Source organism: Copadichromis virginalis, linkage group LG22, assembly GCF_057382275.1.
Source record: "Copadichromis virginalis isolate Kocher_CV1m ecotype Utaka linkage group LG22, C_Virginalis_male_GT1.1, whole genome shotgun sequence".
Taxonomy (NCBI): domain Eukaryota; kingdom Metazoa; phylum Chordata; class Actinopteri; order Cichliformes; family Cichlidae; genus Copadichromis; species Copadichromis virginalis.
This window is the reverse complement of record NC_140638.1, coordinates 4756859-4773032: the sequence shown is the minus strand read 5'-3', so window position 1 is coordinate 4773032 and position 16174 is coordinate 4756859. Positions and strand designations below refer to the sequence as shown.

At 41.0% G+C, this 16174-nt stretch overlaps 1 protein-coding gene across 2 annotated transcripts in view; it reads left to right on the top strand.

Moving 5' to 3' along the window:
* The window catches only part of LOC146682476 (protein shisa-7-like), a 51378-nt gene extending 35543 nt beyond the window's left edge, over positions 1 to 15835 (top strand). For both annotated transcript variants that reach the window (XM_085445682.1, XM_085445681.1), the window contains 3 exons: positions 995 to 1216; positions 9461 to 9842; positions 10626 to 15835. In XM_085445682.1, the coding sequence (XP_085301808.1) occupies positions 995 to 1216; positions 9461 to 9842; positions 10626 to 11061 (1040 nt within the window). In that variant the 3' untranslated portion in view covers positions 11062 to 15835. The remainder of the gene's footprint in view (positions 1 to 994; positions 1217 to 9460; positions 9843 to 10625) is intronic.
* Positions 15836 to 16174: the final 339 nt, after the last annotated feature.

Here is a 16174-nt window from a genome sequence, read left to right as displayed (position 1 = left end):
TCGATGTGGCGTGTGTTCCCTGGGTGGCACTTAACAGAGACAACATTGGCCATTATTGCCCATTACTGTCAATGGTCAATGACCAGTATATGTCCTGCAGTTATCTTAACAAGATCGCAGCCCATAGCTGTTACCGCCCCGAATGGACTCACCATTGATTATATCTGCGTCTAAGACAGGAAGCAGCAGCAAATGGCCACAGTTACGCAAGCTTTAATCGCTGCTTCATAGTTTTTCCTCACATTTCTAACCTTTCAAACATCCTCTGCTGACATTTAGCAGTCAATCGAGCTTCTCAGATTCCTCTGTAATGCTAATCCAGCGATGGCTGGCATGTGTTTGTCCACTGCAGATGTGTCCCTCTGTCCTCTGTTTGAATGTACAGATCCGACACATGTCAGGTGACCTGTGCGCACCTACATGTTGGGTCATTTCCACTGCTGTTTGTTTGCTGTTTGGAAACTATGAATGTACTTGTACACCTTATGATGTAATGGATATGAGTATACGTGCCGCAAAACAGACACCCCTGCCCCTCCCCCATACCGCAAACCTTACATAAGACAAATCATTTTTTATGTCTATTGATCGCTGTGCTGCTTTTGCACTTTGCATAAATGTGAATATGTGCGTGTGCTTGAGTGTGTAGATTCCTGAAGCTATCAGTGTATTTCTGTGTATTTACATGTGGCTGATACGTTCGTCTTATTGAGCCTCAGATGAACAGCACAGAGTTGTATTAATAGATGGTCTCCATGGAGCTCAGAGACACTTCCTGTTTACTGATAGTTAACCAGCTTGTATAATCTTCTCTTGTTCTCTCTTTCACTTCTTCTTTTCCTTCTCTTTGTTCTTTTACACTTACACATCATTCCTTTCATCCTCCAAACCTTCTCTCTCCTTCATTCTCCTTTCTCCCCCTCATCTCCTCCTCACTTCTCCATCTATCTCTTCTTTCCTTTTTCCACCTCTTTCTGTCTTTCTCTCTCTCAAGAGCGTGGATCCCGCATGAACAACACCCCCCAGCTCACTTCCGGGCCCACCCTGATTTCTGGTAGCAGCAAAGGTGCGGGAGGCGGCGGCGGCAGCGTCTTGAGACACAACAGCAGCCACCCGTCTTTTTCGCACTCCTTCCACAACCTGGCTCAGCTGCCACCGTCCTACGATGCAAACATGAAACCTGAGATCAACCGCTACAGCTCGCTGAAGAGGCTGGGTGAGTCGCTGGGGGAGATAAAGGGATGGAAAAGGAGGAAAAAGGGAAACCGGAGTGAGGGATGAAGTGGGACTGATTGAGCGTTCAGGACCACTGGGAGCTTTCAAGTGAAACAACGCACACAAGGCCTCAGCTGTGTCTGATTGGTTCTTAAGTGTTGATGATTACACTACAAATTTTCAAAGAAATCATTACTTTTTATTATGAAAAAAAGCAAATGTAGTCATACAAAGATAAATTAAAAGTTTATACTTTGAGACTTTATAGGACGTAGTTGTGAATCACAAAAAAGAGCAACTATAGCAGATTGATTTGGAAGTTTCAAAAAAGACCAAGTTTGGCCAGAAGGCAAAGAAGGGGCTGTAACACCGGCCCCGCAAAACACAGAAGATAACAGTTTTCTGTGTTCAGAAAACTGCTGATTAATCTTCACAGCACCTACGATGAGGACAGAGCATACACAAAAACATTATCTGCATCTGTTTGTCATAAAGTGAGGACTAGTAAGCCGATGATGGACTCTCAGAACTTCGATCGCTACACTTTTATTCACTTTATGGCATCTTTCATTTGACCCTGCCTGCAGGAGAATTCCTCCATCTTTTAGTGTAAAATCCATCCATGTTCTTAGCAGCTTGTCCAAATAAGATTACAGAATGGCTGGAGTCTGTCCCAGCTAACATTGAGCAACAAGTGTTGTACACACTGGGCAGGTTGCCAGTAAACTAGAAGTGTGCAATTCCTGGAGAAATTGCAATAAAACATATATTCTATTAATGCAAATGTCTTTAAACTGACATTTAAATCTAAAATATCTCATAAAAACCAGAAAATGCCGTGCTCTCCTTTAAACTCAACGCTGCAGGTATCACAGGCAGAGAGAGGACGGCTGCTGTCAGCCTGCAGCAAAGTTTAAAAGAAATGCACTAAATTTAAAGTAGAAAGCTAAACAAGCAGTTTGTCAGTGTGACAGTGGAGCTGTCACGCCTTCCCCCTTTTCACTGTGCCCAATTCCCAGATATTGTCAGTGGAGTGTGTCATCACTGATCACGTGTGTTTCTGTTTTTGGTGTATTTTGGTAGCTGAATTCAACCAGACTTAATTCGTTTAATTGTTTTGCCTCTGATGAGTCCTCAGTGTTCCTGGGACTCAGCTGGTAACCAGTGGGAGTGAAGACATGTTTGATTAGGTCCAGAGCAGAGAGTGACTGGGGCAGAAGCAGGGGAACGTGAGAGAGTGATTTCTGTAGTATTTTAGTATTTTCTTTAGTTTTATTTTAGTTTCCTTGATTGATTTTTTTTTCTTTTGCTGTTAATTACCATGTTTTTGCACATACTCCTGCCTAAAGATTGACTTCTTCTGCATCCCTTTAAAACTTTTTGGTGTCAAACACAAACTGCCCGTCATCTGGGGTCTCTGCATAACAGTGACACACACTTTTGTGTTTGTTTCCTCTTGATTATACTGTGCTGCTGCTATGCTGATCAACCTGGGGGCAGACGAAGTAGGTGAAAATTGGCTTTTCTTGACGTTTAAAGTTACTGAACAGCTGAACAGGGGTTTGATTTTGATTAAACTAATTGCACGGGTGTTTACTTGAAAATGTTATGTTTCACTCAACCTGGATTGACTGTTTCAGTCGTGTCGCCGCCTCCTCTTTGCCGCTCGCTGTCAGAGAGTCCTGATCACTGATGTCGTATTATTAACCTGTTGAGGAAAAACTGAGACTGATTGCGCTGATTCTCATTAAAGTGGCTGTAAATACATTTTAGTCCTCGCAGATCTGTTTTTAGTTACAGACGCGAGTGAAATGGTGTTACTGCACCGTCAGCTTTACTCTTTCCCATATTCACGACTTCACTTTCTTTATAAGTTCCCTTTAATGTGAAAATACTGACTGCATGAAGAAAGTATTTGCTAGGGAGGGTTCAGTTCAGCTGGTTTGCTATACGGATGAACTCATAACTGAGGTCGATAGAAATAGTTGGTTACGTTACTGTTTGATTTTTGGTCATCCAAATCCCAAATCATGTCTCTGCCAACTAAACTGTGAGCAGGTTTTATTCATATAAACTGGCCATGACTGTGTTTGCATTTTTGTGGCCTGGTTAGTAAAATTTCAGGCTGCTGATTCTGCAGGGAACCTAAATGATGGTACCAGGCATGGCCACCTGAGTTTGTGACAAATAATCATCTCAGTGTGTTGTCTGAATGTGTAAACTGCTTCTGCTAAACAGCCAAAGACATGGAGAAGAAGATGGAGTTAGATGGATGATGAGATGAGGGAGAATTGAGGAAACAGTGGGGGAAAAGAGGATAATAAAGAAGAAAGAAGGAAGGGAGGAGGAGAGGAAAGATAAATGAAGTTGAAGGAGATGGGAAGGCAGCATGGTAACATGAGGCAGGGTGAGGGTAGAGAAGCAGGTTTGTTAACCAGAAGAGGAAAATCAGGGGAAGGCTGGCTGGGTGAATAAGGATGCAGCATTAATGGGGGAAAAGAGATGGTAAGGAAGATGGAGATGCTGTGAGCTCGAGTGAGCAGACTGAGAAGAAAGGAGAGAGAGGCAGTGAAAGAAAGGAAGAAGGGATTTGAAGGAAAAAGAGATGTGGAGGCAGGGGGAGGGGCGTTGGCTGGCTGGTCCGCAGGGGCCTGGCTGCCTTCGACGGAGAAGAAAAGACGTTGGAGAGGCAGTGGCTGGTCGCCTCTCTCGCCCTGTGATTGCCGAAGACTGCAGGGGGAGGGGAGTCGCCTCTGCAGGCTGAGTGATGGATTGTTACTACGTGGGGGGTCATATGTGTGCGCGTGTAAGCGGTGTGGCGCTTCGTGAACATGGAAGCATTAATGAGGTGGAAGAAGAGTCCAGATGAGATTCTTTACTATTTCAATTCAATCAAAATAAGGAAACACTTCAACAGATAAAAAGGCTTCCTCACATCAGAGAACAGAAACCTTCATATTCATGAATGAGCATCTCGGTCGATGTCCTGCAGCCTTTTTAAGGAAATTTCGAAAAATCCCAGAGAGAAGCAGATGCCATTCCCATAATTCACCTCTTTATTTTCTCCTTTTTCTTCTTCTGTTTGGTCACCATGTTTTTTCTCTCTCTTTTGTTGTCCCTCCTTCATATAATTGCACTTCCTCAAATGACTGAGCACATTAATTTATATTGCAGGCGGCCGTGTTCCTGCAGCATGAATGAGCACTGCATTTTGTTTGATAATTAGAAATCACCTCTAGATAATGAAGAAAAAACCAAGGAAAACATTTGCAGTAGAGCTGTAGCATGCACTTCACTTTGACAGAGTGTTTTCTGAGGTTTGTGTGCAGGTGGCTCTGTTTTCTCTCTCTGCTCCATGACTGAGAGACGATGCGAGGGAATACGTGCAGGAGTTTAGAAAAACTGCATATTTTTAATTTTAAGTGAAACTTGCTGATTTTGTTTTGTCCTTTTTTCACACTCTAACCAATCGTGGTAGATGGCTGCCCCTCCCTGAGTCTGAATCTACTCAGAGATTTGTCTGATTGACTTCTTCCTCTGATAACGTAGGATCTTTTATTTAAAATATAACGCACTTATGGGTAGCTGTTGTTAACTGGTGCTGTATAAACAAATTGAATTTAACAGAATAGCTGGAACCAGGAAATGTACAGGGTTGGTGTGTTTTATGGAGGAAATTTCAAACTCACAATGACAATCAAAGAAGTGAAATTCAAACTTCCAATGAGCAAATTAGTTACTGATAACCTACACAGATCAGCTGGCTGTGTGTGAAAACGTCTCAGCCCATACCCACATGAGAAAAGAAAAAGGAAAAACACTATGATACACTAATGTAATGCTGAAAAGCTGACTACATGGAGTTACATGAACTGACTACATGAACAGAAGAAGCTCCACAGGTTGCATATACACGCGCACACACACACAGCTTAGCTAATCGTAAACAGGTGTGGCAGATTCAACAGAGGTGGAAGTGTTGCGGGAGAAGCAGACAGCTGCAGAAGAGGGATCACTAACAGAGACAGGAAGTAACAGTAACAGCAGGAAATGACTTAAACGTAAACATGAACAAAATCCCCCAAAAATGATGCAGTCAAAGACGATTTTTCATGGCAGTGTTTCCTAACTGAGAGAAGCGACCCGGAAGCATCCGTGTAGAGCTGGTCAGATTCTCCAAATACTGAGGAAAGGTGCGCCAGTGCTTCCTGTGTTACCTCGTTTAGCAGTGGACTGGAGCATCCTTTATGAAAGGACTCGAGCTATTTCCATCCCAACGTTCATACCAACACACCATCTGACACATAAACTGATGCAGATTGTAGAAATGTTACTTATAGTTTTCCAGTTCATGCCAGAGCTGAACTCAAAACTTCTGTAGTAACCTCTTTATTTACGCCTCATGTGAAGAAAGTGGATTTATATAAACTCTCTAAATCCAGAGTATGAGTTATGTTAATTAATCAAAGTGCATTTAAGGTCCAGGCTGCATTGGTAATGTCTGTTCTCCATTCAGGATTATCGTGAATGAACTTTCACTTCAATCAGCTGGAAAAAGTGGGGTAATATGCTGATTTAGTACTCTGAGGTTCAGGTCCTTCTAAAATCACATTTACCTTTTCTTCACCTGATGTTTTCCACTAATGACAAGAAAGAAGAAAAGGAGGTAGGAGCTATTTTTTTAGACTAACTTCACCCCAAATGCTGAAGTGCCCAAAATCTGCTTTTTTTCTAATGGCCAGCAGGGGGCGACTCCTCTGGCTTTGAAAGGAAGTGCAATGAGAAATGTACAGGAAAAACCGGAAACACTCTACCTTTCAAATTTCAAGTCATATGAGCGTGCAGTGTTTCTTTTGGTCCGTTGTCTTTTACCAGGTTTGATTTCAAAATGCTCAGCTAGAAGCTTTACATCACGATGTCGCAGCCAGTCATTGTGGCTACGTTTAACTTCAGTCAATGTTGCTCTTAAGTTTCAGACATCCCAAAGATAACTTGCCTTAAGCTGTAGCTCACGTTTGACATTATACTACTGAATCTACTAAGGACTGTAGGATCTGACTACACCAGACTTGCAGTGATGGCAGCGAGCACTTTAAACATGAAGCAGTCACTTTGTCTGTGCTGGATGATTTTATTTCCCAGACACTGATCGCTTTCACAGAGGAATGTAAAACCCTTTGTTAAGCAGATTCAGGCTGAATCATTCATTCACTTCTACTTGTCTGATTATTAGATTCCTGCTTTTTCAAAGAAAACCACCCTGAATGTCAGTTTTGGTGAAACACTCCTTCAAATGGAGAATAAAAAGTTGTCATTGTGACACATAAAGAGGGAATATGGCCTCCCGTCAGCCTTTCTCTGAAACGTGATCCTTTTGATGCCGTTCCCCAGACGGCGCTGCAGAAAGGACACTGATAAAGGCTTCTTTGTCTAAGGAGGGCAGCCAGGGAGAAACCTTGAGATAATTTAGCCTTATTGGAGGGGAGTAAACAGAGAGCGTGAGGGAGAGTGAGGAGAAAGACTGAGAGGAGGGAGAGGTTGAGGACAGAGAGAGGAAAGAGAAGCAGAGAGAAAAGCCTGAACAGCGAGGAGAAGGTGAAAAAGCAACAACAACTAGACTGAAAAAAAGAAAAGTGTGGAGAATAGTGAAGACAAAGAGGCAAACAGAAGGAGGGGAAGAGACCTGAGAGGGAGAGCAAAGAAAAGGAAAGAGGGAATGCAGAGGTAGAGAGAGGTGGCTGGTTAAAGGTCAGCTTTAAATTGGCTCTTGGGGAGCTGCTTCCATGGAAATGCTTTGAAGATTAAAGTGGGCTCGGGCTACGCACAGAAGCACTGCTTCTCACTGTTAGTGAAACTGACTAACTGCTTCCCTCTCCGTCATTCCTTTCTTCTGTCTTTACGTTGTCCCTCGACTTCTTTGTTTTCACATCATTTATGCTGTGAAACATCTTCTTTCGCCGCCTTTAAAGCCTATTTTCACCTCACGTCCTCTCTGTCTTTGGCCTTGAGCTTGTCTTCTACCTTTATTCTTTTATGCCTCATGCAATATACAGCGTATCTCTCCTTTTGCATTATCCATTTGTGCCTTCTGTCTTTGTCCTCCTGTGACAAAATGTCTTTCTCACTTTTTCATTTCCTCCTTTCTCTCTTGGATTCTTCTTTCTTCTCTTTCAAGACATTTAAGGTCAGTTTCTTGCTACACAAGACATTTCTTGCTCTAATTTGTTCGCCCTTTCTGATATTATATTTTCTTTCATTTTCACCTGCTTCTCCCTTTTTATTGCTCCACTCTTTATCTGATTCTCACAGTCTCACAAGACCATTTAGTAGCTTTATAGCTTTATTATGTCAGTGAATTTGAGCTCTTTGCATGATCTTCATGAGCAGGTCTTTGATACTTTTTTCCTGCACGGACAAGAAGCATTAAAATTTTTAGTAAACGATTTTAATTTCAACATCTCTTGATGTTGATGAAGATCATAATATTTTATTACTGCTGCTCTCCAGCTACTAAATGGACCTCTCAAGATGTGTTTTCTCTAAATCTCTTGTCTTCCTTATTTTAACTGAAGCCATATTCACACATGAGTAACTAACAGTACCACCGAGCCACATTTTTGGGATCTGCAGTTGTCCTTTCTCACATGTAGCAGACAGCAGGGGATCGTTTGCTGCCTCTCGTGACTAGAAATACTGTTTTCATGAGGATGGAGCATGTAGGAGTCATGACACATGACGCCCACTTGCACACTTGTGAATTCACAGGACAGTTACTTGCACCATTGTCACATGTGCACAGTCGGACATTAAAACAGAGACATTATTTAAGGAGGCATTCAAAGATCTATGGGAAAATAGATGGCAAAGAGGCCATTAGGTAGCTGTTCTACTGACGGATGCCCTCATTAACAATTTAAATGTCATTGCTGTAGTAAACATGAATGTAAATGCAGTTTTTTAACCTTTTTAAACAAAGGCTTAAAAATATTGTATTGGAATTAGCACGATGTTTGAACTGAGTCATTAGGGACACCATAACGGTGTGAATCTGTACTTGAATCTTGTATCTTCCCCTCTCTGAGCCTGCTTCTGCCATAGGTTTCTTCCTGTTAAGAGTTTTTCCTTCCCACTGTCACCCAGTGCTTTTTCATAGCGTGCCATCTGATTGTTGGGGGTTTCTCTCTATTTTTGTAGCCTATTTACCTGACAATATAAAGCGTCAGGAGTAGACTGTTTTGATTTGATGCTATATACATTTTTCCGGACATCACTAAACTTTTGAAGCGGATTCAATACAAATGGGGTTTTGAACTGCACATAGATTGAGATTGAGCCGCACATACATACGGCTCACTCGCACGTCATATATCAAACACAGCCTCTCAGTTTAAGCTGCCACATTTCCCATCTCTCTTTCAGACCTGATGGAGTCGGTGCTGCCCTGCATGCTCTTTCAACACCTCCACCACACCAGCATCCACCTCCAGTGACATATTTAATTATCACTTCCTCCTAGCATATTTGTGCTTTGTCCTTTGTCTCAGTCATCCAGGTCATAGTAATCTTAAGTGTTCAGTCAAAGGCTTTTTGAAGAGGTTTCACCTCTCATCTGAAAGGCTTCATCATTTCTAAAAGCTGGGTGGATTCCTTTAGTTTTCCCTTATACTTTGTTTTCTTGGCCGGTTGAGTTTTTACAGTGAGTGATGACAATGGACCCTGGATGCAAAACTAATGGGATACCTCATATATGTGTACAGTAGTAAAAGATGCATGATACTGCAAATGTAGCCAGCAAGCTTAGATTATACATGAAGGCATTTCAAACCTAAACCTGTATTTTTTCTTAAGACTTGCAGGGGGTGTTGTATAAAAGAGAGACCCTTTCCTGATGAGTTCATGGCCTCTACCTTGATTAATACAACATGAGCAAATTGTGGTCCCCCTCTTTTTTCACAGCAAGCTTGTGGAGTAATGTGTTGTCCATGTTATCTCCAGTCCCATAAAGGCAACAACTTCTGATTCTGTGAAAGTTTTGTTCAGTAATCAAACTTTAAATTTGTAACAATGTATCTTTATGTTAATTCCAGAGACTTACCTGAGAATGACTACAGTGATTACACCTTTCCTATCAAACCAAACAATCAGCTGTATATAATCATCAATAATTATCATTCTGTGTTAATCATCAACATACAAAATAGCTTTTTACATATTACACATTTCTCTTTGTGTTTTTGTGAATCAGAGAAAGAACTTGATGAGTATTCCAGCTACTACAACTCCAAGCGCCGCTCCAACAACGCTCCGCCCTCCTTCTACTCCTCTCAGCACCACCTGCCCTTTGGAGGGGACTACACGCTGGGATCCAGAGGCACGCTACCACTCCATGGCTCTCGGCCCCACCTCCACATGCCGCCCTCCACCCCCAACCCATACCCGCTCCCCTCCCAGACACATTACACCAGCTCCAGCTTCGATAGGCCACCACGCCGTGTCCGTTCCCAGGACCAGCTGCTGGCATTTGGGGAAGGCAACACTCTGTCCCGCCTGTCCAAGAACCAGCAACACCAGTACTACAAAGCCATGATGAGCACCAGCAGGAGCTCTACATCACAGACGCTCCGCAGGTGAGATCGGGGATAAGAGGTGAGGTGTGATCAGATAGGACAAAGAGAAGCAGCAGATGAAATACTAAAGACAAAGGAGTCAGATCAGAGAAGAGGAAGACAAGAGAAAAGAAGGGATCATAGAGATATGAGATGACATGAGACGATGGAGGTGAGATGAGTCAAATCCCATTAAGAAAACACAAGAACAAAGGGAATCAGGGTGTAATATTTAATCAGTATCAAGAGTGGGACAGTTTCATCAAAGTTTAAAGAGTCTGGCAAAGTGAGGGTTCACGCTATTAAATTTAGGTAACAAAAATTCTGTTTGGGATATATTAGAGGTCCCATATTATACCTTATTTAACTAGTTAAAATCGTATACGTCCTAAAAGTAATCTTTAAAGTTTGAGCTTGACACAGTGTAGCTCATCCATCCTTCAAAACACAGCTTTGATTTTAGTGCTTTTCCTAACAGGCTGTCTCGTTGTCGGTACTCTTAAATAAAATGAATTCCAGCTGTGCCTTTCTGCCATTTCCATGAATACCCATAGAATAACCATTATCATCATGCAAAGCTACTCTAATAAATAAAAACATGGAGCTGAAAAAGTGCATTATACTTCAAATTTCCACAATTTAAGATGGTCCCCCTTAGAGTTGTCGTGATACTAGAACTTTGAATTCAATTCCAATACCCAGGAAAGTACTCTATACCATTTTCAAATCATAAAGCTTCCAGTAAAATTAATATTCAAATATTGTAATACTTTTATGGCACTGACAAGAAGTCTGTGTTTCCAGGTCCCATGAGCGGCTCCTGGTCTCCCCTGACCGTCTGGAGGACCGGCTGATGACGATGGGTCTGCTGCCGGGAACGAGTGAGCGAGGGGGAGGAACCGGGATGGTTCCCACCATGGGCCGGCTCAGCCACCACCAGAAGGCTCAGTCACAGCAGAACATTTGTGTCACGCCATCCATGGACCGCCACCACATGATCAAGATGAACTCCCACCCCACATCAGGCCACGAGCACGACCGCAGCACCACGACCATGTCCGGCATGGGCATGCACGGTGGCTGGGACTCCCACGGCGGGACAGGTGGAGGCCACCCCAACGCCCGACGTATGGCTTTCGCCAGCAAGAGGCAGAACACGATTGAACAGCTGCACTTCATCCCCGGAGGAGGTGGAGGCCAGGGACTCCGGACTGGGAGTAAGAATGAGGTGACAGTGTGAGAGGAAGAGTGGTGGAGAAGAGGTGCAGATGAAAAGAAGCTGAAGACCAGATGAAGAGAGGGAAGCAGCGAGGTTTTTAGTGTGAAGATATGAGCAGGAAATGGCAAAGAAACAAGCAAGTGGTTTGATATCAGCTGGCTCCCTCACAGGGCTGCTCTCAGCTGCACACAGCCCCCTTCATAAAATAAAAAGTGGTGGATGGCAACATTAGTGAGTAAAGCCAATTGATTCTCTCTTTGTCACTTGTGTATTGGAAAAGAGAAATTTCACCTATTCTTTGTGAAGAGAAGACAAATGCCCAAGTAAAGAGCAAAAAAAAAAAAAGAAAAGAAAAAAGCAGTTAAAGGCTGCTGGGTATTCGCTGTGACTTTTATTGAAGGATATCCACTGAGTCAAATTTGTTGAATTGTCCTTGAGTTTTGTTGCGCTGTCCTCTGAGTCCTCGAGTGCTCCGACAGAAATTCATCCATCTTTGAATCCACTGTGGATGTCAGAGCGCCGAGGCAGAGGCAGACGGGTTTGCTTGTCAGTGTATTTATACAAGTATTTAAAACCAAACAAGTTGCTTTTGTATGAAATTAACCTGATACTATTACTACTACTAATAATAATAATAATATTAGCATAACTGAGCCCTGTAGGATTTTGTGTATACTTAGTTGAAAACATATTTATCCTTTAGCTATCAAAAGTAAAACTGCTGAAATAATGCAGCAGTTAACTCTCATTTGATTTCTTTATAGCTCGATTCACTCAAGCTAAAGATAAATAAATAAAATGAGCCGTTTAGAGACGAAAAGCAAGTCAAAGCGCTGCCATAAAGGCCCAGTCACACCAGCATTTCACGAAAACTCCCAAGAACTAAGTGCCAGTTAATGATAAAGGGAAGGATAAAAATAAAGAAGGTTGAGGAGCTATTGTGAATTTCTCAAGTTGCTACTTCTAAAACATTTTGAATCCAGATGTTCGCCTGTGTTTCTGGTGTGACCGGGCTTTACAAGTGAAGTCCACTTTGCAGTATGATTTTAGCTGACTATGCTCTTGTACAGTGAAATCTAGTGGGTGTATATCATCTATGAAACATTGTGTAATTCGTAGGCTAAGAAAGTTTTGAACTGAGCCAATCTCATACATTGACTGACTGACCAAACATTCTTCAGCAACTGTAGGGTTTCCGCCAGTCTACCATAGACTTAGCAGCTTTTTAATTGACCACCTCCCACACTTTTATAAACAAAAGCTACATTTGTAACGTTAGCTAATGTATCTTATTATCCTGTTTTTATTGTTACCCATTTTTCAGATCAGCTAATAGTACAATAATTTAAAAAAGAAAATAGAAAACAATGTTAAACTTAAAGCATTAGCTTTGGTGGACATCTACTATTTACAAATGACAGTAAGCTACATGATTCCTAGCCATAAGTGAACAACTATAACCATATTGTGGGCTCTGTGGGTGGTATAGCACAGTAAAGTGGGAAAAAACACTCAATTTGTATCCAGAGATATAAAGTGAGAGCTAACTGCATATTAAGTCTGACATCATTGGGCATTTCTGGGTCCCAAAAGAAAAGAGTCATTGAGGAAACTTTGAGAGTTAAAAAATTCCAAATTCCAAGCTTGAATAAAAGGATCTGTGCGCTTGTTCTCCCAGTAAAGTTTAACATTCCAGCAATCATGGAAAAGAAGGTTTACTAAGCTGGAGTTAGAATTAGGTTAGTTGATCTTGTCAAGTGAAGCTAAGCTAGTTGACATATAACTGGTGCCATTTGCCATATAGAGCTATGTTTAGTCTAAAACAAACTAATATAAAGTCCAAGTTGAGGTTTCTCGCTGAGACCGATGTCTTCATTGAATCAGACCAAGAAGCCAAGTCCATCTTTTGTTTCCTATGATTTCATTGACCGGAAGAAGGTAATAAAAATGGAACGCACTTCACCTAAGATAACATCTGAGCCTCATCCATGACACAAGGTTATGAAAAATGTAAAAAGTCCTGAGCCTAAGTTGACTGCTTACACTGAAATCTTAGTCGGCACGCTAAATATTTTGTGTCTGAGACACCGTTAGCTCATGGCTAGGATAGCTAGCTTTGGAGGAAAAAATTTTAATAGTTTCTGATTTTTGGTAAAGTGATTTTGGATGGCAGTTATTAAGATTTCAGATGGAGCTGCAATCATTTTCAAAAACCAAAAATCCCATTTTAACACCATTAATTTTACATTTGGACCCAGAAACGGGGTTGTTTTGTTATCGCTCAACAAAATGGCCAAAATGTTTCTGCTATAGGTGCAACATCAGCAATGTTAAATGGTGGCTGGGGTCGACAACTTCTCTGGCGGAAACCCTGAACTGTTCAAAACTTTTCATGGCAAGCTTGTAGAGGGGTCGAGGGCTTTGTTTCTGCCGCCGATTGGTATTAAACCAACCCTCCTGTACGTCTACAGCACCACACGTTTTCCTGCAAGTTCAGCTGCTCACCTCGTACGAAGGGGAAGGGTGGCAAATGGGTTTTAGGCGGTGGGGGGGGACAATGGACACTTCACACCAAGGGCTAAAATGAATTATCTTTGTGTGTCTATGCTCTGTACAGTCTCTGCTTCTCATTTTCATTTTTTCCTGTGAGTCGGGAGGCATGCTCGTGCATATTTTTCACAGATATTTTTATTTTTATTCTTCTTGCTTAGAGAGAAAAAAAATTTAAATGCAAGGAAATTGTGCAAAGCAAAAGAACTTTTGTGTACCATGTAAAGACACATAACCATTTTAAAAAGCTGCGGGAGAAGCGTTGACCATAATGATGTCATATTTTGTACATTTTTTTGGTTTTCTGGCTGTGAGATGGACCTTCTGGCCACGCTGGCTGGATATACCCTTTCTGGGGTTTCAAGAGAGGCCTTGTTTAAGGTTCCACTCTCGGGTTGTATTTCGATAAAGACAGACATGATTGATTACTGCGTGAAGCTTCCTGCCAGCCAGTTTTAGTGTTTTAATACATGTGCTCACGTGTTAATGGTTTATGTAGAAGTTCCCCCTCAATGACACTATGAACGCTATCATCATGAGCTTTCTTTCTTTCTCTTCTACTTAAACATGTATTTATTTTTTTAATCTCTGTGAGTTTTAATGTATAATCCTGGATTTTCAGTATTAAAAACTTTCTAGTGGAATTAAAAAAAAAAGAATAGAAGAAGAAAAACCCTTTGTATACACAAGAACAAAAAAGAGCTGATGCAATCATAGAGAAAAGAAGAAACGCATGACGGTGTCAGAAGCCAGTGTTGGTGATTTCATAGTGCTGACTTATGATGTCACGGCGTGTATGTGCGTACATGTACATGCGTCTGTTTTAGTTTGTGTGCCCGTGCGTGTAACTTTCTGTGTCTTCTTATTCTTCTTAGGAATGCTGAACCTCATTATTATTTATTTTTCTTCTTTTTGTTTGGACCAAACTCGGAGTACGTCTTCAGCACTCGAGTCACTGCGTGTTCATATCAAGCTGTAATGACATTTTGAAAGCCTGTCGTTCTTTTAAAAATTCATTTTTTTAAAGGGACATCATTCAGTTAGCTTTTCTTGTCGAGCTATGTTCATCAAAGTGAGGACTTTTCAGACATTTGAAAATGTAACTTACTGAAGGCTTATATTGTGTCAGGTTTTGGTGTTTTAATAGAAGCTGAGTGCTTTAATTTATTGGTGTTTAAGTTTGTGTCACTGAAATTTGAGTTTAAAGGTACTTTTTGTAAACTTTGATGTTTAAAAATTCTTTAAAATGTTCCAAAATAAACAAAACTATGAAAAAGAAATGTGAAGAAACAACCACTGTGACTTTATATATAAAACATGCACTGTTTGGGTGCATCAAGTGAAGCTGGAATGGGGTGCAAATAGTCTTACCTTTATTTGTCAAAAACAGCACATTTTTATTTATGACCAACCAACAGTTCGACTGCCTTGTCTTGATCAACAAATAGGTCCAAAATTATCAGACGTAACCACCGTGACGTCGCCCACTAGATGAACATTTTCAGTATCTGACCTGACTGAAAACCTCAATCAAATTCTCCCAAGGGTAATTACAAAAAGTACCTTTAATATATGTCCACAAAAGCTGTTTGTCTTTTAAAAGAAATGTTTTCATCTGAGAAAATTTTAAAGGCACAGAAGGTATAAAAAGCAGCTTTTTTTAGGTTGCAATACGGCCGAAAGAGGAGAACGTTAATTGCATTTAAAGGTTGTTTTTCTGTGGAGAGCAGTTGTTGCCGATGTGGAGCAGAATGTAAAGTGACCTGATTTGGCTGATTTTAGAACCATAAAAGAGCACGAGGCATAAAAATAAGAAGGGAGGGTGGATGTAAATGACGTGGGAATTCAGTTATATTTTTAATGTCTCGCTCATTTTTCCTCATACCTTCAAAAGTCTGATGCAGATGTTATAATCCATGTTCAGTTAATTGGTCCTCTGATCAAACTGTGTGTGTGTGTGTGTGTGTGTGTGTATGTGTGTGTGTGTGTGTGTGTGTGTGCGTTTTAACCACTGGGGGGGGTGTTGGCAGGCTTGGGCATATTTGTATTCTCGAAGCTACTCTGCATACCTCAAATTGTATAATACATTTATTTATTACATCCCCTTACATGTCTATTTCCAAGAATATCCAGACAAAGGTCTCACAGATGTGCAACCCTTTTGTTATTGGTGATCGATTCTTGCGTTTGTAGAAATCATACTGTTTAATTGATAATAACAATAAAATTAAATACCACTAAACTTTGTTTTTCTGTGTGGTGTGATTAAATATTACTTTTTTAATATTTAGGTCACATTTTTATGTTTAGAACTTTTTATTAATATATTTAATGTTGATCCTGACTCCCTCTGCTTTTTACAATTTTTTTTTTTAGTAGATTTCATTTTTTCCCCTTTTTTTTCTCCCAGAGTCACAGGCCCTCTGAATAAATGAAGTTGGAATGAAAATTTCCCCTTTTTTTCCAGAATTATTGACCCTTCATAAATTCCTAAGTATGGAGACATCGACATGAGATGTTCAGGGTTAAGAAAAAAACTCCACAAAAATGCATTTGAACTCTGCTAAAAGTTACAGATCGATTT